The sequence below is a fragment of the Balaenoptera acutorostrata genome, chromosome 16, assembly GCF_949987535.1.
Source record: "Balaenoptera acutorostrata chromosome 16, mBalAcu1.1, whole genome shotgun sequence".
In the NCBI taxonomy this organism is placed as follows: Eukaryota; Metazoa; Chordata; class Mammalia; order Artiodactyla; family Balaenopteridae; genus Balaenoptera; species Balaenoptera acutorostrata.
In genome coordinates this window covers 50,851,845-50,874,034 of record NC_080079.1, presented here as the reverse complement: position 1 = coordinate 50,874,034, position 22,190 = coordinate 50,851,845, and the positions used below count along the sequence as shown (strand labels likewise).

The 22,190-nt window shown below is 56.0% G+C and overlaps 1 protein-coding gene and 1 long non-coding RNA gene across 2 annotated transcripts; one reads left to right on the top strand and one right to left on the bottom strand.

Moving 5' to 3' along the window:
* The first annotated feature begins 10,237 nt into the window (after positions 1–10,237).
* OPN4 (opsin 4) lies at positions 10,238–20,343 on the top strand. The gene is made up of 10 exons (XM_007174566.2): positions 10,238–10,381; positions 11,604–11,749; positions 12,831–12,964; positions 13,284–13,487; positions 14,150–14,321; positions 14,764–14,928; positions 15,871–15,978; positions 16,838–17,018; positions 18,169–18,312; positions 20,195–20,343. Exons 1-10 carry the CDS (start codon positions 10,238–10,240, stop codon positions 20,231–20,233), a joined length of 1,437 nt encoding a protein of 478 aa, XP_007174628.2. The 3' UTR covers positions 20,234–20,343.
* LOC103005993 (uncharacterized) lies at positions 14,635–18,708 on the bottom strand. Its single transcript, XR_450353.2, has 3 exons — positions 18,456–18,708; positions 15,286–15,529; positions 14,635–14,824 (listed from the first exon to the last, which is right to left on the bottom strand). It is a non-coding gene; the product is annotated as an uncharacterized LOC103005993 (long non-coding RNA).
* Positions 20,344–22,190: the final 1,847 nt, after the last annotated feature.

Here is a 22,190-nt window from a genome sequence, read left to right as displayed (position 1 = left end):
TCATTCTTCGCACTTTGTTTTACAAAAATCGCCCTGTGACATCAGCTCTGCTCAACACACAGGCACTTAGCACCTCCTCCTGTTTTCTGGGCACCAGGAGAGACCTCGGTGAACACAACAGGTACAGTCCTTTCCCCAGAGCCTTTGGTGGGAGGTGTCAAGGGAGACAAGGAGGACAAATTTCCCATTATATAGGAAGCAGGAAAAGCAAATTCTAGAAGCCTTTACACTTATTGTTGGTCAGTTCTAAAACCTGTGAGCATGAAGAAAGGGAGCAGTGGCTAGATTTATAGGAAGTCTGCATGCCAGATAATATCTTTCCTGAAAGTCGACTAGAGTGGATGGGCAGGGGGGCTGGCGAGGTGACTACTTGGGTCATGGTAGTCGTCTGAGAAGACGTTGGCCAAAGACTCTTCCAGCAGCTTATGGTTCAGTTCGACCACACAGGCTGGAGGACAGGACACTCTGGTGGACTCAAGAGATGACAAATCTGGAATGTTAAACCTTCGAGAGGAAGGGACTCTCCTCCAGAGAGGGTGGAGCAGAAGCTGGGAGTCTACCTGTAATGATCTCTGGCCCTCCTTCCCACTCTAGGATCCTGTGTTTCACTGAGCACCAGCTGTCTTTCGGAGAATTTCAGTCCAATTACTTGCTCAATGTAGCAGAAATTTTTGGTGCTCTGCCCAGGTCCTGTGGTGCACATTCACCGGTCCTGTGTACCCACCGCCTTCTAAGGACTGGCATCTGGGTTTCCTCGTCCCTGGGGCTCTGGAGTGAGCTGGGAGTGCTTGAGAGTTTATGTCCCTTCAGGGTAGCCTGTAGCCAAGAACTGCTAGTGAAGGAATGCTAAACTTCCTTGCCTTGAGGCTGGGTCAACTCTCAAAGGTAATTTACACACCAGAATTCCCAGAAGAATCAGGCAGAGTCTAGGACTTTGCCTGAAATGGCACCTTTGACTGCCATTCTGCTGACCCTACTCCTAGGTCTGGTTGAGCCCTTTCCACCCTGATATTTCAGTGTTCTTGAATCTGAAGTACCAAAAATTTCAAATCAAAAGTGGCAATAGGGTTGTCTGGGTAGGCCCTCGAGAGCTGGCCGAGAAGAATGCCCCTGCCCCTGGGGCTCTATGCAGATGGGCAGGGAGCAGGTCCTAGTGGCTGGCAGGGTGCAGTCAGGGCCTGCAGAGCTCCAGCCACAGTCCCTCCCCTTGTAAAGCTGGAGGGGCACAGGCAGGAAGTCTTTCCTGGGCCTCTCTCAGGTCAGCCCCAATCAAACAGCACTGGTACATGGTCTGGTTGGGAGCCAGCTCTGAGCACAGGATGGGAGGTCAGGTGCAAGAGCAGGGCAGAGGGGGAGGCAGGGAGCTGTCCCGGGTGGGATATACTCCTGCTGATGTGGCCTTCAGTGAGGCACATACTTGCTCAGACGGGTGTCTCCACCCTTCTCAGGGGCGCATGAGGCCCCGTTCCAAGGGGAGGCTTTGTAACTCCTGGTGCCAGTTTCCTCCTCAAGGCCTAGCCCTGCCCCCACCTCCTGCAAACATCTGTCTTTGTGTCCTCAGCAGGTGCTGAACCCAGGATGGAGCTTTGCCTATGCCAGGGGGCTCAGAGGTATCCGAAGCCTCACACCCAGGCCCCCTGGATTCCGGCCTCTCCAGGGACACTAACCAGAGGCAGGGGTAGCAAAACCTGTGATAGAGAGAAATGCAGCTCAACTTTCTTCCCTGAGTTTGAAAACAATATACTCAGGGATCCCCAGGCCTGGATTCTTTCTCATGGGGAAACATCATTTCTGTGCAACAGGTCTAAAGGTCAGAAACCTGAACACATGGAAACGCTAATTCAGGGCTTGGCTGTTTGGGGGAGGGGTCTGAAGCTCTGATGGTGCTTTTTAATTAGACCTGGGGCTTGAGGAGGGAGTCGGGGGCGGGGAGAGGGTGGGTGTGCTTAAAAAACTTTTAGGTTTTTATGCTCAGGGTTCTATAAAATCCAAGTAATGTTTCCCCATCCTTCTGAACAAGATTCAGCACGTAAGCCTTTTATTTATTAATACGGAGATAAATAACAGCAAAAAAAAATACTAAAGGGTTGAAAATGGTTGCTTCCAGGAAGTAGAACAGGGGAGTAGGGGCGACTGGACTGGGCACTATTTTTGTAAAAACCTTTCAGTAAGATTTCATTTTTTTGTTTTTTTAGTATGATTTCAGTTCTAAAGGAAGTGCTGGTATTAATTAGATCACACAAATAAAAACTACAAAACAAGTCTAGGAATTCCCTTGCCCTGGCCCGTTCTCGGGGATTCATGGGGGCGGGGAGGGGCGGGGGTGGTGGGAGGAGGCAGTGAGCTCTCACTCTAATCCCGTCACTTGCTTACTCACCCCTGCCCACTGCTGCAGATGCCGAGTCCTGGAGCAGGAACTCCTGGGCGGGGTGTTGGGAGCAGCTACCCTTCATGCTGGTGTGAAATCATAGCCTTCCCAGTCCTGTGGGAGAAGGTGTGAAGGTTTTGCTCTTAGAACTAGGATTCCGAGAAGCTTTTAGATGATCAGGAAAAGGCTGAGGCTCGTGGTGGAGATGACAGCCTCTTGGAGTGAAAAGGGCAGAGGTGCAGGCCTGGCTGGAGGGTCTAAGCTATGGGGCATGAGTGGGAGCCTCTTTTTTTTTTTTTCAAGTTTTAAAATTCTCCAATTTTATTTTATTTTTCTAACATCATTATTGGAGTATAATTGCTTTACAATGGTGTGTTAGTTTCTGCTGTATAACAAAGTGAATCAGCTATGCATATACATACATCCCCATGTCTCCTCCCTCTTGCGTCTCCCTCCCACCCTCCCTATCCCACCCCTCTAGGTGGTCACAAAACACCGAGCTGATCTCCCTGTGCTATGCGGCTGCTTCCCACTAGCTATCTGTTTTACATTTGGTAGTGTATATATGTCCATGACGTGAGTGGAAGCCTCTTTTGTGTCAAATGGCAAGGGATGGGGGAGCCCCAGGCACTGGAAGTCAGCCCTGCACCTGGTTCCCACCTCTTGGCCTCTGTCTCCACCTCCACGCTCTGTCCAGCCCTCCCTGGAAGGCCCGGCAGCTCCTGTCTCTCCAGTGAGGCGCTGCCCTGAGTGCAGCTCACCTGCTCAGACTGTCTCAGGGCAACTGGCACACCCCGAGGCTCTGGGTGGCCCAGGCCTCCTGCAGACTCTGCACTCTCACAGTGTTCGTCAGCTCTGCTGGCTGCAAGGACTGCAGTTTATCGGAGGAAAGGGGAAGGCAGGCCCTGCAGCCAGGCACCAGGGCTCAGGGGTTGGGACGGATAATGGGGGCTCAAGGCCAGGAGGTTCTTGTCAGACTCTGGCTGGCTCGGCTGGCTCAGGGGACCCAGGCAAAGCTAAACAACCGGACCTGGCACAAACCAAGTCTCCCAGCAGAATGGCTAGTTCTTAAGACTCCCAGGCAGCCCTTGTGGGGGGTGACGCAAGGGAGGCCACTTCCAGCCCCTGGAATTATGGCTCCCATCTCCTGGTCTCTGAATACCCCCCTGCCTTATCTTCTACTCCACTTCTACTCCACTTCTACTTTGCTGTGCCAGGGACCCCTTTGGGGTTCTGTGCAGCCTTAAAAGGAGCCCTCTTCCAGAATTTTTTTTTTTTTGGCCGTGCCTCATGGCTTGCAGGATCTTAGTTCCCGGACCAGGGAATGAACCCAGGCCATGGCAGTGAAAGCGCTGAATCCTAACCACTGGACCGCCAGGGAGTTCCCCAGAATGTTTTCAATGCATGAAATAAAATACACAGAATTACAAAAGAAACCGATTGTAGTGAAATACTGTTACTAAAATATTAAATAATAAACTTGTGATGGAGTAATATGTGTGCTTCTTAACGAATCATCCAAAAGACCTGGTGGGGGCTTTAAGCAGACCCATAATTAGGAAGTAGTGATGAGCAAAACCAATATCACGCCATTGTCTGCAACAACTCTACGGTCTTAGAAAAGGAGCAGTGATTTCCAATGGTGACAAAGTCATGGGCACTATTACTTGGGGTTTTGTCCACGTTCGTAATGAAGGGAACTGCTAAATTTCAGCTAGAGGTTAGTGCAAACAACAGTATCCTTTTTTTCCTCACCCGAATTCATGGGTGCCCTGACCTCTACCCGCAGACCCTGGGCTCAGAACCCTGCCTCCTCCTCCTGGCCCCTACCTCATAGCTTCTACCCGTCACGCTCCTTGCCGCCAGACTCCTCTCCTGGGCTCCTCTGCCCCTCAGCATCAGGCACTGGACGCCCCTGCACCACCTCTTTTCCCCACTTTTCAGGGTCTCAGACAGGCTGGTTGAGGTCTGAATCCAGACCTTGCCCTGAGCAGTTGCAGGTTGGAGAGTGTTGGGCTGCACCCCTTGTAAGCCTGCACTTGCCCAGCTGTAAGACCGAAGAAAGAGCCTGGAGTCAGCAACAGAGACATCAGTGGTTTAATGGATGGGGGGATCTTACATGTCTGAAGCAAGGTCCTGGAGCAACACCCCACCAAGTGCAGCAGACAGTGGGCAAGACATGGTGGCAGTCTTCGCTCCTAGGGGGGAAGGGTAGATTACCAGTTATAGGGGAATTGAGGTCAGCTGGGCTCACTAGTTACCAGAGAAACCAGCAGAGGGGCATGCCCCTCACGGCCCCTTTGATGAGAACAATCACCAGCTGGGGCCTGGGGCGAGTACTAAGAAGGTCAGTCGTATGCGTAAAATATAGGTGAAGCAGGCACTGGTCGGGCAGGGGATGGACAGAGAGCAAGAGAACAGCCATCTTGAGTGGCTTGACCATACAGAGAGTTTGCAAAGCAGCAGCAACGTGCAGAGCAGACAGAGCAGAGAGCCAAGGTGGGTGGGAGGGCTGGGGTGGGGCCCACCTGTGAGTCCAGGTGTGTGCATGGATGGCACTGGCATAAAGATGTGAGTCAGTGCCTACCACTCTGTGTTTGGCAGTGTTTTTAAAAATCCCAATGCCTAGACCCCACCCCGGGCCAGCTAACACAGTCCCTGGAGTTGGGCTCCAGGTGTCACAATTTGTTAAACTCCCAAGTGACTCCAGTGTGCCTTGGGGGCTGGACGGGAAGGCAGAGGACGGGGTAGTGAGCAGGAGGAGAGGAGAGAGGCCTCAAAGGGCTCCCAGCTGTACATCTGTGTGCTGATGGGGAGCTCAGCCTGGAGCCAGAACTGGCCCGAGTAGGGAAGAAAAGACAGGACAGAGGACTGGGGCTCCCTGAAGGTTTCTGCCGAGTTTGACAGCCCTAATGTGGAGCGTGCCAGCCATCACCAGCCACTAACTTTGGCTGCCTGAAAACTGCTAGCAGCTCCTGGAATTAGCTGGTCTTCCAAAAGGAGAGAATGAGCACCTTCCCTACCAATCCGGTCACCGCCCTGCAAATAACTAACTCCTGTGGCCCCTGAAGGTGGGGAAGCTGGGACCTCTGGATGCCATGGGGCTGGCCGTGCTTGTCCATGAACTCCCATTCATGCCAGCTCACTGCCCCTCTCTGGGAAAAGGGCTGTGGCCCACATACCTGCCTTACCTCCTGCTGCTCCTCTGCCCCCTCCCAGAGGGTCTGGATAGGGGCTCCCTCCGCCACAAAATGGCCCATGACAAGAGCTGCCTGGGCCCCAGAGGGAGAAGGGAAGGCCCCGTAACCACCCCCAGCCTCAGGAACCAGGGGAAAGACCTGGGGGCTGACACTGCCGAAGACTGCTGTGTTCCAGGCACTGTGCCAGGTGGTTCAAGTTTCTTGTCAAATTTAATCATTGCCGCCAATGAGGCTGCCATTGCGATCTCCATTTTATAGGTAAGAAAGGAGGCTCAGAGGGTCACGTGGTCCCACAGGGTGGTGCAGGCCGGGCTGACCCCAGTGTCCTCTGGTGATGACGCAGACGTTAGTGCTGTACAGAATTTGCCCCCCCCAGGCAAGGCAGCCCCTGCAAGCCTCGGGGAGGCACGCTAGTGTGCTCTACGCACTTTCTTACGAATGAAGCAATTTTAGTACCTCAATCTATGGGTGAGAAAACTGAGTCTCAGAGATGTTCCTTGTCACTTCCCAGACCCTCACGGCAGCTAGGGGCAGCGCTGGGCTGGTGTGAGAGGGAATTCACAGTGTTTACAGCTTTGGGATTCTGCCGGCAAAGCTGACATGCCTACAGTCACATCAAAAGACAAAGCCAATTCCACTGCAAGGTTTTCGTTCAGAAATCTTCCAGTGCCACTCATGCCATGCTCAGATAAACGACGGCTTGTGGGGGGTCACTGGGAACAGACCCAGACCCACATTATATGCCAGAATCGCTCTTCACTAAGAACATCTTTGTGTTTCGTGTAGATTTCCATTCTGCCCAATGTATCTTCTATACCTGTGCTCTCTGAGCAGTCAGAAATTGCTCTAGGATGTCATAAATCAAAGTGGGTACCTTCCTCCCTTCCTCTCTCCCTCAGACAAATGCTCCACTTCATGGGAAACCGCTAAGGAACATGGCTAAGATCAGCTATATTATTTTAAAGAAGAAAATTGTTTCTCCTGCTGTTCCAGCATATCACCAAAAGGTCAGAAAAAGTATATAGTAATTCCTAGGGTAGATCGAGCCTCTTTGTGTGCCCCAATTAGAGTGCCCTCTGTGCCAACTAGGAAATGTCAAAGGCACTAAGGAATGAATTTCATGTTTTTTAAAAAATTGAGATACAATTGGCATATAACATTATATTATTCTCAAGTACACGACATAGTTCAGTATTTGTATATATATTGCAGAATGATCACCACAATAAATCTAGTTAACATCCATCGCCACACGTAGTTACAGAAACTTTTTTCTTGTGATGAGAACTTTTAAGATCTAGTTTCTTAGCGACTTCCAAATATACAATACAGTATTATCAACTATGCTGAACACTACATCTTAGGAATTAGTTATTTTATAACTGGAAGTTTGTATTTTTCAACTGCCTTCACCATGTCGCTCGCTCTAAATTTCATTTTTTAAGTCCGGTAGCAAATTCTTGCTTTTGATGGGCTGCTGGGTGTGCCCAAGGTATGTGAAATACAAGACCGCCCACTTCATGGGTTTTTTTTTTACACCAACATGCCCCTCTAGGGTATGTAATCAGTTCTCTACTTAAAAGTTTATTCTTTTGGCCTTACTCATGTTTTCCTTGACTTTTTGTTTTCTAAGTCCTCTCTTACACCTATGAACTGGCCCTGACCCCCTCAACAGAAGCCTCCAGCTAAGGGGTGGGCGGCGAAGAGGCCACTTTCTGAGGGGTGACTATTACCTAGCACGCTCGCTCGGGACAGCCTCTGTGATGGATGCCAGCCCAGGGCATGGCACACTGCTGTAGTTGTTTGATGAATGCATGGCACTTGGATGGGTATGAAGTTGAAGACCACCAGGCTGGACTCGCTGAAACGACACACGTGGACCAGTAGGAATGGAATAGGGGACAGCTCTAAGTGCCTGGGTCAGGCCCCTAGGCCAGGAGTGTGAGCACCAAGCAGTGTCAAGCCCAGGAGCCAGCCACAGAATACAGTGCCACAGTGCTACGTGGACTCTGCCCCACGACTCTCCCCCGGCCTGCCCCCCTTTCGCTAGCATAGGCTGCGTAGGAGAGAACTCAGTGGGAGCACCCCAGAAGGGGAGTAAGGGTGGAAAGAGCAACAGAGAGAGAGGCTGGCCACAGAGACATTAACAGGACCACTGGGTCAATTGGCTGGCTCCCGATGGGCACGTGTGCACTTGGTTGGGGAGGGAGGGAATGGATGGCACTTCTAAGCCCAGGGCAGGGAAAAGGGCAGAGCTACACCTGCTGCTATACGATGTAAGGCAGCAGAAAAGCAAGGATTTTCTCAGTTTCTGCTTTTATGGTCCCTCCCTCAGGCCACAGGAAGAAGGAAGGGCCCTATCCTGAGAGGGTTTGCCTAGAACCCAGCAGGATCCAGGTGAGGGAGGGTCCAGGTGAGCTGCTGGCCAGGTGCCTACAGGAACACATTCACTGAGACATTTAATATTCCCCTGGCAACAGCTCCAGGGAGTTTCCCAGGAGTCTCTGGGTAACCAGATAGCCCTGGCCAGCCCCAGGTTGAGGAAATTGATCCCCAGGAGTAGACAGGATGGGAATGGCATTACTGTGCTGCCTGCTAGGCCATGCTGGAGGGCAGGAAGATCTGCCTCCCTCCCCAGATGCTGGGTGCTACCACCAGACAACAGAAATGCAGGTCCCAGGGGCTTTTCTTACAAGGACTTTCACGACTTCTCCACAAAGGACAGGAATTCTGGGGCTCAGGAGACCTGTATGTAAAGTCGGCACTGGGGGCCTGTGGACAGTGTCATGATGCTGGTTGATAACAGTCCCTCAACAAGTGTGGTTACATGTCTGCTGAGGGCCCACTGATCTAACATCAAACGTCATACCCCTGCCTCCCTAGCCCCCCCCCACTATGCAGATGCCCAGGCCTTCTACGTCGCCCCAGGGCAGCTTTCAGGCCTCCCCCTTCCTATGCCCCTGGTACTCCCCTGTGGGTGAGGGACCTGGAAAGCTTTTCCCACCTCCAGCCACGCCAGCAAAGCGTGAAGAGCAGACAGTGAGTCAGTGCAGAGCTGTGGGCAAGGGCTCCAGGTACCACGAGGCACACTCGACATCTTCGGATCTCCCTGGCATGGTGAGTGGGATGGCGGGGGGAATGGGTGTGATCGCCTATAAACTCCTAGGCCAGGCTGAGCAGAAGGGTGGCTCGGGCTGGTCCAGGGGAGCTATGGAGACTGGCCAGGCAGAGAGCTGGCACCACTGCCCACCCAGGGCATAGGACATTTCTCCATGAGCAGCCCCTGGGGTGGGGTGAGAAAATTAAAGAACAGGAACATCCACAGGTGAAGTGGGAGGGCCGACCTCCTGGCCAGTAGTGGGAGTGGAGGGGACCCACACTGTCTACTGGCAACAGTGGCAGGCGGGGGTGGTGTGGAGGAATGAGGCATGTGGGCTCCGTAACCCTGCCCTGCTCTGCTCTCTGTCAGAGGGAACCACATCTCTCAAGCCCCCCTACCGCTGGCTTCCAGGTAGGTTTGGCCATTGCAAGGCACCTGAGAAGGACAGGAGATCAGAAGGAGAGTGGTGGGCGTTCATGACCCGCTTTCTGCTCACTGTGGCACTTCTGCCAGCGGTTGCATCCCCACTCAGGCTCCCGCTCCCACCTGTGAGCACCCTCTCTCTGGGACACCCTGCTGTGCAGCCCCAGCCCCTGGAATCCCACCTTCCTCCTGCTGTCCTCCCCCAAGAGGTAGGCGTGGCCTGGGGGTCCTCTCCACCTCTCTGATACTCACTCAACTCAGGCCAGGCCTGCAGGCCTGGGTGAGCTCCCAGGTCTCTACCAGCTTTGTGGATTTTTTTTTTTCTTTTTTTTCAATCTTTCTATTTCATTAAAAAGTTTATGATCAAAGACTAACAAACAAAAGATGCCTCGTGATCTGATCTCCCCCCTGATTGTGCTATATCCTGGTGTATCCTCTAAGCTTCTGCATCTGTGACATGGGGGGACCAGCCTTGGTTCTGGATGGGATGGTTGTGAAGGTGTGATGGGTTATGTGGGCAGACACGAGGGGAGGGCGCCCCGTGGAAAGGCTGAGTCTGGGCTCCACAGAGCCCTGGAAGGGGAGGGTCTTGGGGGCGGCAGAAGCTGTTCTTGATGAGCTCAGGGAAGAAAGAGAGCCTGGCCAGAGGGGAGGACAAAGTGCAAGGGCCGGAGACTGGCAATCTCTTCGGAAATATACACATACACTCACATTCACATGGACACACACTCTCATACTCACACACACACACAAACACACACACACACACACACACACTCACTCGCCCACACATTCACACATGCGTGCCGCCATCATCAGGGACCTGTGTCTGAGGGAGCCGAGGCGCCGAGTGATTGGGCATGTGCACTCCCAGCTCCGCTACTTAAAGGTGGGGACAGACCCTGTGACCGTGAGTCGCCATAACTGTGACACTCTCTCCTTTGTGCTTCACTGGACACAGAGCAGCCACCAGCCCCAAGAACTGCTCCAGCCTGGGTCTACACCGGACACAGGAGCAGGCAGCTGGTGGACCGCGAAGCGGTGCTGAGGATGGAGGAACGCTGGGAGGCTGGGCACAGCTAATATCCTGAGCTCCCCGTGCCCTTGACTTCTCCGTGGGCTTGAGAAGGGCCACCCCACATCAGGATGAACTCTTCTTCGGGGACAGGAGCCCCACCGGACCCGGCCCAGGAATCCAACGGCATAGCCACCCCAGCCTCCCGCAGCAGGTGGGACAGCTCCTGGAGCAGCACCTCCAGCCTGGACCACCCTCCGCCCGGCAGCCCCACGGTAAGCCTGGGGCGAGCGTGTGCACGCAGAGCCTCCCTCCCCCTCCCTGGTGCTCTTCCTGGGGACACACAGGGGCTTTGACAAGGTTCCACAGCTCTGCTGTGGGACCTTGGGCATGTTACTGAACTTCTCTGAGCCCGTCCTACGCGAAGAGACCAATAGAGGGGAGTGTGGCAAGTTTTCCTTCCTCGTGGAGAGCATCCAAGGAACAGAAAGGCCAGCCCTGTGGGACAAAGGGCTGGAATGGCCCGTCCATTTCTTTCTGAGGGTAGTAGGATGCCCCCCAGAGCCTTCCAGAGAGGAAGGCCTGCCCTGGGCCCCTGGGTTTGTCCCAGCCCAGAGTGAGGTATTTGGTGCCTTCTGCTGCTTCCATCATCCTAGCCAGGGCCCAGGGCCATACCCCAGCAACCCCACCATTAACTGGGGAGGGATGAGGGTACCCTCAAGACTATGGGATGCTGGCCTAGGTTCTGGACAGGATGGAAAGGCTCCAGTAGCTACAGGAGCTAGGGCAGGACAGAAATTAAACCACTCCCTTCCCTGGCAAGGAGCTGGGTGGGAGGAGTCTTTAAAGCCTTTTGTACTGGCCTCATAGGATCATGACCTCCCTACAGTGACCTAGGGGGCCTGACTTTTCTTTTTAAAAGATAATTCTTTTTCTCACTCTCACACCAGGTGTCAAAGTCAGCCCTACCCAGTTATATAGTGGGAGAATACAACCTCCTTCTTTGAGGCTGGGAAGGGTGTGGGACTCCTGAGGTGAGGGGCTCCACCCCACTCCACCTCCCCAGAGTGAAAGGGGACTGGAATACCATTGCTGACTGTCTCGGGCACTTGGGATGGGGCCCACACAGAGGGGAGGAACGCACCCAGGAGATGGGTCTGCCTTCTCCCCAAGGAAAGATGAAGTCACTCCAGCCATGTCCCTGCTTGCCAAACATGTGTCTTTCTGTCCTACCAGCCTCCAAAGGTGATCTGAGCACACTTCTAGAAGACTTTTGCATCTGGGCCATGGTATAGGAACTTGGGATCAACTTTAGGAGACCTGTGTTTCCATTCCAGCTCAGCCACTTGCTAGCTGTGTGGGCAAATGGCTTTGCCACTCTGAGCCTGCCTCACTGCGGCAGTTTTTTACCTGCCCCATTGGGAACCCTAACTCTTCTCAGGACTATTTGAAGGTGATGGAGTCATGTGATGACCTTGTTTCTCTGTCTCTTCACAGGCAGCCAGGGCTCAGGCTGCTGCCTGGGTCCCCTTTCCCACGGTCGATGTTCCAGACTATGCCCACTACACCCTGGGCACGGTGATCCTGCTGGTGGGGCTCACAGGGATGCTGGGAAATCTGACGGTCATCTATACCTTCTGCAGGTGCCTGGTTGGCAGGATGGGGGCCTGGGCACTGAGGGCAGCCAGCCATGCAGAGACGGGGCAGAACACAGGGTGGAAATTCTGGTGCCAGCTCTGCCAGGGCACTGTTGAGCCTGGGTGGGGAGGCCAGGGCCAATGGTCTCAGGCTCAGGCCTCTATCTTCAAACCCAGGAAAGGGGCCCAAATGTAATCCAGGGCAGCTTGAATGGCACATTTAGGTGGGCCCCAGGCACACCGTCTGTGTAGGGTATGTGTCCCTGTGACACACACGTCTCTGCCTATTCTGCCCTGCTCTCAGCTCACCTCCACCATCACCTGTCCCAGTCGGCATCCTCTCTCTGCCTCAAAGAGCAGCCCTGGTACCAGGGTCCTGAGTCCTCAAGCCCTTCAGCAACCAGCCCTGGCCACCACCCTTGGCTCCCTTCCCTACCTGCCCCACTCGCCGCCTGAATGGCTGAGACAGGCACGTGGAGAAGTGAACTCTTGGCTCTACCACCTATTAGCTGAAATGACTTGAGCAGGTTACTTGTCTTCTTTGAGTCCACTTTTCTTGTCTGCAAAATGAAATTGTGATTTACTTCATGGAGTCAATGTGATGATTAAGTAAGTTTTTATATGTGCGGTGCCCAGCAAATGAGTGAATCCTGGCTGTGCCACTTACTGAGTCTCGTGACCGCAAGCCACTTCACGGGTGGCAGCCTCAGTGTTCTTATCTGCAAAATGAAATGGGGTGAGGGGGTAGATGTGAAGATGGATGATTAGGGGACGTGAGGTTTGTGAAAGTACCTGGCCTGTGGGCACCATCGTCAACTCCTCTCCCCTTTGCCAGCCCCGCAGGTGAGGACTGCAGGAACACTGGGAGAAGGGGGACAGGAGAGGCATGAGTTGCTGCCTTGAGGGGTCTCACCTCTTAGCCCACAATGCCAGGCTCCAGAGCTGTTTGGCTGGTACTTGCTGGGCAGCGGGATGGGCCTGTGGGCCAGCAGCTCGTGCCTGTGTGCAAGCATACATGTGTGTGCACATGTGTGTGAGGGAAGCTCCCCAGCAGAAGCGCCTCCTGACAGTTTCTGACCCCTCACAGGAGCAGAGGTCTCAGGACACCTGCCAACATGTTCATCATCAACCTCGCAGTCAGCGACTTCCTCATGTCCTTCACCCAGGCCCCCGTCTTCTTCGCCAGCAGCGTCTATAAGCAGTGGCTCTTTGGAGAGGCAGGTAGACACTTGGGACTCCCTTTTGCTGGAGGGAGGCGGAGGGTTGGGACAGGGGACTCCCACAGTGGAGGGTGGCCCAGATGAGAAGGCGGTGTGCTCTTCCTGGGCAGAGTGGGTGGCCACCCTCAGTCTCATGAGTTAGCAAGAGGTTTCCGTGAGCCTCTGTCAGATGCATGTAGGTGGGGTGGAGAGGAACTAGGCCTGCTTTCCTTGAGAGGCGAGCGTAGGAGCTGAGTACACGCAATCCGCAGACCCTCCTTCCCCTGGGGTATCTGATGGGCTCCCTGCCAAGGACTGAGGTCAGGGAGCTGTGCCCGCAGGCTGTGAATTCTATGCCTTCTGTGGGGCTCTCTTTGGCATCACCTCCATGATTACCCTGACGGCCATCGCCCTGGACCGCTACCTGGTGATCACACGCCCACTGGCCACCGTCGGGATGGTGTCCAAGAGGCGGGCGGCGCTTATCCTGCTGGGCGTCTGGCTCTATGCCCTGGCTTGGAGTCTGCCGCCCTTCTTTGGCTGGAGTAAGTGGGCTCAGGGAATCAGGGGAAGGGAAGATAGGCTGGGAGGGGTACGTTCAAGGGGCAGGTAGGTGGACTTAGGTTGACCAGCTGGCAGGAGAGGCCAGGGGACTGCTTAAGTCTCAGAGCAAATGGACATTCAGGGGGCATGATATGACTAGCAGCAGGGGGATCTGAGGCTGTACCATCAACAATCAGAGGATAACCTGGGCTCCCATCCCCAAATACAGAGGGGAAGACCACGTGGTTCCTGGCTGGCGGGAAGTGACAGGTGCATCTGATGCTGAGTTTGCAATGAGTCAGACAGGCAGGAGTTGGGGTGTGAGGCCTCAGCAGGTAGGAGGGTTAGCAGCAAGGCACCCACCCTTCTGAGGTAGGACCAGGAAGCTGGCTGAAGTCTTGAGGGAGTAAGACCCTGGGGCTATGGTGAGGTCTCTCTTCCAAACTGGCAAGATTGGGCAGCAGTGGACTTTGCCAGCTGTCTCCTGCTAGAACCATCTTGGAAAGCTCCCCTCCACGTGCCCCGGCTTCCTCACTCCACTAGGGCGGGGCTGAGGCCGGGACCAGTGTTTGAGAAGCTCAGACCCCACATCCAAAGCCCCTGCTGGATGAGGAGCCTGAGTCAGCGCTGCCCTGAAGGCTGAGCACCTGCCCCTGGTTCCCAGGTGCCTATGTGCCCGAGGGGCTGCTGACCTCTTGCTCCTGGGACTACGTGAGCTTCATGCCATCGGTCCGCGCCTACACCATGTTGCTCTTCTGCTTTGTGTTCTTCCTCCCCCTGCTTGTCATCATCTACTGCTACATCTTCATCTTCAAGGCCATCCGGGAGACGGGCCAGTAAGAGCTGGGCATGAAGGAGGGGCTCCATGGGAGGGGGGCTGTGCCCCTTGGCCAGGGATGCCCGTGACTCACATCTGTACCCACACCCCAGGGCACTCCCAGCCCCAGATGGGCAGAGACCAGCTCAGTACCTATGCTTATGGGATGGGGTGCCAAAAGGCCAGTACAACCTGGGTGCTTGGAAAAGTCTCAGGAGACACGGTCTTCTGAAGCGGGGGCCTTCAGCCTTGGTCAGGGGGTGTGGGGGAAAGAGGAGACACGACAGGTAGAAGCACAGGGAGGCAGCTTAGGCTGGATATATTGGGGAACTTTCTGGGAGTCAGGGCTGCCTGCACTGGAAGGGATGGCCGGGTCCAAGAAGGCTCCCTGACAGTAGCCATGACCCTGGCACTCACTGCAACCTGAGTGGTGTCAGACCCAGACTCTGCATGCTTCCTAGAGCTCTCCAGACTTTCGGGGCCAGCGAGGGCGGTGGTGAGTGCCCCTGGCAACGGCAGCGTCTGCAGAACGAGTGGAAAATGGCCAAGATTGAGCTGTTGGTCATCCTTCTCTTCGTGCTCTCCTGGGCCCCCTACTCCACTGTGGCCCTGATGGGCTTTGCTGGGTGAGCAGTGGCTAAGGGACTGGGGCAGGGGCTGGAAGGGTGGGAGAAGGGTAAGGGGACCCTGGGGCAGCGTCTCCCTCCCCAGCCCAAGCCCAAGCCAGCCATCCTCACACCCTAGGTCCAGCCTCACAGACTTATTCTCCCCCTGCTATGAGGTGCCCCACGGGAGCCAGGCCTGTCTCATTCCTGGAGGCACTAGGAGACATGCTGGGGGAGTTCTGGGCCACACTGGGTTTGGCTTGAGGGCCTGCAAGGGCTGCCAGGTCCTGCCAGATCCCTTGGGAATATGCAACTTTCCCTGAGGTTCTGGTTTCCTCTTCACCCAGACTGTGGGCACACAGCCAAGGTGCTACTCACCTCCCGCCCTCTAGTCCTTTGTGGCTAGAGTCTGCGGACTTTGCTATCTGCAGCAGCATGGAGGCAGGCCAGACTTCAGGAGCACTTTGAGACAGTGAGAACTATGAGTCCTTGCAGGTGCTTGGGTATGAGACCTTCTCCTTGTGCAGGAACAGCCTGGTCCCCTCTGGGGCCCTCCTGTGCAGTCACTCTCAAGGAGCCAGGGGAGAGGCAGGCATCAGGGTTCGGCGGGGCATGGGGAGCGCTGGGCAGAGGGCCAGAGTCATTGGGGGTGGGGAGGGTTTACTGCCAGCAGCACAGGCTCCAAGGGACAGTGGGACCTGGTGAAACCCCCAACCTGGCACATCTTCTCAGCACCCCTCCCTCAACTGCTCCCTGGGTTCCCACTCACCTCAGATCAGGATTCTCCCTGGCATTGCAGTCCCTCCCCCCGGGGATGACTTGGCCGTGCTGGTTTGGACCAGGCTGGGCTGTGCCCTGGCAGGGCTTGGTTGGCCTGTGAAGAAGGTTCCTGAGAGGGCTGGCGGGTTGTGGAGTCCCCAGGGAGGGCCAGCTGGCAGAGGGACCACAGCTTCTCTGTCCTAGGTACGCACATGTCCTGACGCCCTACATGAACTCGGTGCCAGCTGTCATCGCCAAGGCCTCTGCCATCTACAACCCCATCATTTATGCCATCACCCACCCCAAGTACAGGTGTGGCCCTCTGCCAGAACCCAGCCCCAGATCCCCAGTCCCACCCTCATGGGCATAGAGGGCCTGGGCCTATAAATGGGGGCAGAGGCCAGCCATCTTTCCTGTCCCTTGTGTACATGCATTGGGTGGGGAACTCTAGCAGCTGAGAGCAGCCAGTGACACTGGATGGGATCTGGAGCTGGTGTGACCCTCTCTGCTGTCACAGCTTCCTAGGAGGCTCAGCTTGGAGGGACATCAGAATTCCCTGGGCAGTGTCCAATACTAACTGGGATTTTCAGAGCTGAGGCCAAAAGGCAGCCAGGATGGCTGATCAGCAGTGCTGCTCGCTACAAAGAGAGGCCCCCAGACAGTGACAGCCTGGAGAGATCACAGCAGGCAGAGCTCCACTCCACTTCAGGGGCCCTGGCAGAGGCCTGGGGCTTGTTCTGGCCCAGAGTGCTCTCTGCTGATAAAATCCCAGCACAGCTGGCCTCTTCCACGAGGGGGCCTTCAGTGCTTCCTTTTGCCTGGTGGTGTCAGTAACTCAGCACCCTGCTGAGGCCAGCTGTAGGCCTTAGCCCATCCAGCTCAGAGGCGGCTCAGGAGTGTTCTTGGTCCCCATTTGCAGAAATGTGGCTTAGGTCAGCCACTCGAGAACTGAAAGCAAGCATCTGGCTGAACCTGCCACCCTAAGGCCCTCCCTCCATGCCCATGGACCCAGTGTCTGTCTGCCCATCCTCATAACCCCAATGTCTGTACGTCCCCAATTCCCCAGTGGCTCTTTGTCCACTCCCATTAGCCCAGTATCAGTCTGTCCATCCACCCCCATCTCCTCAAGTCTGTCTGTCCATCCCCCTAACCTGATGTGCTGTCCTTGCAGAATGGCCATCGCCCAGCACCTGCCCTGCCTCGGGGTGCTGCTGGGCGTGTCAGGCCAGCGCAATGGCCTGTACACCAGCTACCGCTCCACCCACCGCTCCACACTGAGCAGCCAGGCCTCGGACCTCAGCTGGATCTCTGGACGGAGGCGCCACGTGTCCCTGGGCTCTGAGAGCGAGGTGGTAAGGAGGCTGGGCCCTCACTGACTGGCACCTCACCATCCTTTCCTCTGGGCGGGGCTGCCTCTGAGACTCAGGGACCCTCAGGAACCTGGGACGCTGGCAGGAAGAGCCCCTCACCAACCCCCCCAATTCCCACACACCATCCTCCCTGCCAGACAGGGGCACTGGGGTCAGAGAGGCAACATGTTGGCCCAAGGTCACCCAGTAGCAGGGCCAGGACTAAACATGGGTCTTCCAACTCCAGGCAGCCTCTTTTCCATGCCAGCACTATCCCAGGGCCTTAGAGCCTCAGATTGAAAAGACTAGCATTTCTGACCCTAAATGGGCCTTTAGAGAGACAGGCAGGAGCTAGATCAGGACCCTTCATCCTTAGCATTAAGCGTCCTCCTCCTGGAGCTCACAGGATACAGTGGAAGGGGCACTGGCTCTGGAGTTGGGGGACCTGTGTTCAAGCCTGAGTTTAAGTCCTTACTGTGTGAGTTTGTGCAGGTCACTCACCCTCTCTGAGCCTCTGTGTCCTCCTCTGAAAGGGAAAATCATCATGCCTACATCTAAGACTAGATAGGGTGCCCGTGGATGCTGACCCCACCGTTGTGGTCAGCCATGGGAGCTACCAGTCTGCCAGCCCCTACTTGGGGCCTGGAGCGCTGATGCCCCCTGATGTCACCAGGAGAGTTCCCTGTGACCTGAGCCCCTGTCCCCAGCTCCTCCATCATTGTGCCTACAGGGCCCACTCTGGGCCTCACCAAGTGCTTCCACTTACCTCCTCCCACTACCCCCATCCCTGAGGGTCTCAGTTGAGGGGCTGAGGGAGGAGCTGTCAGAGGACCCATCTCTGAACTAATGTAGTAAACATCAAGGAGTGAATCTTATCCATTAAGAGGGCCTAGATACTCATGAAGACATACCCATCCTACATGCTTAAGAAAGCACACAAGCACACACACACACACACAGACACACACACATCCCAGCACATGCACGCACAGTTTGCAAGGGTTTGGTGACCAGCAACCCTGCAAACAGTGTTGTGGGCTTCACCCCAGTGAATAAGTGTAGAGAGGATGGAGAAAGGCCTGGTCAGGGTGGGGGCAGAAGCAGGGATGCAGAATGTCCCCCTCACCTCACAGGGACTCTCCCACTCCCCCAGGGCTGGACAGACACGGAGGCAACAGCTGCTTGGGGGACTGCCCAGCAAGTGAGTGGATGGTCCCCCTGCGGTCAGGGTCCGGAGGATGTGGAAGCCAAGGCCCCTCCCAAGTCCCAGGGACAGGAAGCAGAGGCTCCCGGAAAGGTAACTGGGCCCGGCACCTGCCAATCTATAAAAGGGAGGGGATAAGGAGCAAGCAGCCCAGGGAGCGGCCGGGAAAGGGGAGCAGGCCCAATGCCCTCTGGGAATCACCACCTCCCTGCACCTCCCAGCTTTCCCTTGCTCACCTGGGGGTCCTGGGTGTCTCCGTGACTCCAAGGTGTTCTGAGCAGGTGTGAGTGTGACTGTGCCTGAGAGTGTCTGTGTGTGTTTGTGTGACCTTGACTGTGCATGTACATAGCAGGTGGTGGTGGCTCTACCGTACTATGATGAATGTACGTCATGTATGTAAATGTGTGTGACCGTGTGCCTGGCACACACATTCTGTCCCTGTGGCACCGTGGGGCATGGGATTGAGTGTGCCCTAATGTGTCTGCTCTAAGCCGTGCATGTGACCAAGTGTGGGTGGCACGTACCTCTCTGTGTTTGGAAACTGGGTGTACCTGGGGGTGTGGGGCTGCAATCGGTGTATGTGCTCACTGCGAATGCCCTGAGATTAGGGTATCGCCCTGAATACTTGTGGCTATTAAAAGAAGGCCAGCTGTCAGCCCAAGTGCCTATGGAACGGAATGTTGATGGTGATTAGAGAAGGCCATATTCTGGAACGCTGGAAACGCCGTGCGCACAGGTCCTGAGGCTGCCCTGCCCCTCAGCTGACAGCTCCCCACCCTGCCCCTCCACTCACACCCACACCACACCCCCAGCTCCCGGGCTGTCTCGGGCAGCCAGCGAGACGAAGGCCAGAGGCGCTCTCCTGCCTTCCTTCCCCCAGGCTGCTCCCCTGCCTGTCCCAGAGAGGGGGAGCCCTGGGCTGCTCCCGGCAGTTGTGGGGCCCCTGCCTCTTCCAGCGTTCCCACCTCAGGGAGCACCACTCCCCAGGTGCCCCAGCCCTGAGCCCGGGAACTGTTCATGACCACAGAGGCCAGGGCAGAGGCCGGCAGCGTCCCCCAGGCTGGCCGGGCAATGATGAAAGGCACTGTGCCTCTCCTGGAGAGAATACTGGGCTGGGGTGGGGCGCTGGGCAAAGAGGGACAGCACATCAGCAGTCACCTAACGCGTGTGATAAGCACTGCCAACGAGGTATCAGCACACAGGGTGCTGAAAGCAGAGGCAGGTCCCCGAGGGCTCCCAGGAAAGGTGGAGGTAAAGCAGGGATTGCCAGGCAGGATGGGGCCGAGGAGCGGGAATTGGGCGGTTCAGGCTGAGCAAACAGCCTGTACAAACATAGCAGGGTGTCCCAGAACAGAATGTCTCTCTGTGACCCCAGGAGCAGCCAAGGGGCTCTGGGAGCTGGCGGTGGGGATGGAGGAGGGAATGGGGAAGGAGGTGGTAGGAGCCATGGGGAGGCCCACTAGGTGCTGTCGTGAGGGGTCTCCAGTCACGAGCCTGGGGGACAGGGAGCCCTTGGAAGGCTTCGCGGAGCACTGAGGGGCTTGGTCAACTTAGCAGATTAGCTGGGCCTCCCCGCAGTGGCTGGGGAAGGACAGGTTGAGTGGAATGAGCCGGCAGAGAGAAGATGGGAGCAAGTCGGTAGGACAGGCAAGGAATGAGACATTTAAGACCGCAGGGAGAGAGGAGACTCCGGAGCATGTGGAAGAGGACTGCAGGGAAGGGCGGAATCAGATGGTGGGGGTGAGGAGAGCTCAGTCCCGACCCCAGGAGTCTGAGAGCTTGGGGACATCCCAGAGGGACGGCCTGAAGGTGGCCTTGGACATTGCCTGGAGAAGGCCCAGCCCCCAGCCAGGACAAAACCTGGCCACACAACCACCCTCTGTCATGTGGTGCCCCTAAACACAGAGGGTCCCTGGGAGACTACTCCCAGTGGGATACTCCTTGAGCTAAACAAATGTCTGCTGTTTGCTTTCAGACCAAAGGGCTGCTCCCCAGCCTGGACCCCAGGATGTAGGGTGCCCATCGGTTTGTCTTTCTTCTGGGACATGTCCAACCCCTTCACCTCCCCCCCACACACACAGACCCAGGATTACCCTGTGGGCCTGCGGGCTTTGGAAGTGGCCCTGTCACCCAAGCTGTGCTGGATTCGTGGCCCTGTACTGCAAAACTCCTGCTCTGCAAAGTGGTCTGCAGCCACTTCTCAGCTCAAGAGCCTGCGCCCCAGGCTCAGCCTGAAGAGTGGGCACCCAGGCCCTCCTGCAGCCCGGAACACAGACCTTCACCCTCTGGAACCCGTTACTCACCTCTGGCTTTCCCCCCAGAGTGCTATTTCCACCATGGTCCACCCTCTTCTGCACATGTGCATTTTCGGGCACACTCTCCTGTGTGTACATATTTGCATGCACACCAAGTACACGAGTGCACACACTGCACCTGTGGTTTGTTTCAAATCAGTGGTCTAATTCATCCCAGGGTGTTTGGCTCTGGCACGATGTAGAAAAATAAAAAGCGGAGAAGGTCTCCAACAAGCACAGTTTCTACCTATTGGTGCCACCGTGGGAGAGAGACCCAAGGCCTGGCCTCTGATGCCGACAGCAGCCTCTCTTCCTCCTCTCCCTCTGTCCCCCACCTCGTGACTTTCACTCCTAAAACCCCATCTCAAACTGCAGGGAGCAGAGTGGAGGAGGGGCAAAGACCAGGCTTGCTCCCATCCCTACTCCCCGATGGGCTGCTGTTACTGGGAAGCAGCTCACGCCTGGCTTGTGAGTACCAGCTGCTCTCTGGCTGGCTTCGGATCTCCCAGGGGAGGCAGATGGAGGGAGGCTGGCCTTCCCCTTTAAGAGCATCCTTCTTGCTACCCCTCCCTTTCCCCGGAGGCAGCATCAGGCATCAGGCGGGTGCTTGAGTCCAGAGAAAGAGCCTGCAGCTCCAGGTACGGCCTAGCCCAGGGTTCCCCATCCCTGTGCAGGATCAGCTCCTTCCTTTCCCCACACTGGTCATGCACTGCTGCTGGGTCCTCACCAGCCTGGGAGGACAAACACCCTCCTTCCCTGGAGAGGAGATAAAGCTGGAGTCAGGGATGGATGGGATGGGGCCTGGGGGAGGGGCAGGGGATGCGATGGGGGAGGTCGGGGGGCTGGCCGTGAGCTGCTGGCCTCCTGCGCCAGACCTAGGCAGGCAGGACAGCTGGGCTGCATGACACAGGGCAGAGGAGGTGGTGAAGTGGGGGAAAGAACACAGGTCCCTCCCTGGCTTTCCCACTTGATATTTCTGTGACCTTGGGCAAGTTACCAAACGCCCCTGTGAAGTGGGGACTCCTTGTCATGCATGTTGTATGTGCTAGGCCCAGAGTTTGAGGTGGGGTGTTGGCAGCTGGGAAATTTCTCACACCCAGGCCAGCACTGAGTCCTCAGGGCCCAGCTCAGGCCAGAGCCCTCCAGGAGGGCAGAGAACAGAGGGCCCAGTTGCCTTCCCTGAGCCTCAGTTTCCTGAGCAGGGTGGGCCTTGATCTACCTCCAGACCACACAGAGCCTGAGGTCTCTTCTGAGGAAGGGCTTCTGGAGGTATCTTGGCTCAAAGACCACACTGGCAGGAGTCCCGAGGGGCCTAGGCCCCCATCCAGAACATACTGTCTCTGGGTTATGGACTGACCACAACACACACATTTTCCCCTCCCGGCCCCTTCTGGCCCCTTGTCCCAGCAGCTGAGCAAATGGCCTCTCCTCCCCTCCTCCCTGCCCCCTGCCATTCCGGTGCAAAGGGCACTGGGGCCTGGCATGCAACACTGGCAGCTGGAGCTTTCCATGCTGCTGTCAAGTTTTCAGAGCACAAATGAGACAGGAGAGCCAGGAATAACTGCTGGGCCCCAGAGGGTCTGGAGGGTGGGGGCCTGCCCCAGACCTGCTTTCAGACCCTGCGCTGAGGGTGCAGGCAGGGGCCCCCCACTGCCAGCTTTGGGTATCAGGAGGTGC

Coding starts and splice junctions, on each gene's coding strand:
- OPN4 (XM_007174566.2), top strand. CDS start 10,238: ATGAACTCTTCTTCGGGGACAGGAGCCCCACCGGACCCGGCCCAGGAA. Junction 10,382..11,603: donor CTCCGCCCGGCAGCCCCACG/GTAAGCCTGGGG, acceptor GTCTCTTCACAG/GCAGCCAGGGCTCAGGCTGC. Junction 12,965..13,283: donor GTGGCTCTTTGGAGAGGCAG/GTAGACACTTGG, acceptor CTGTGCCCGCAG/GCTGTGAATTCTATGCCTTC.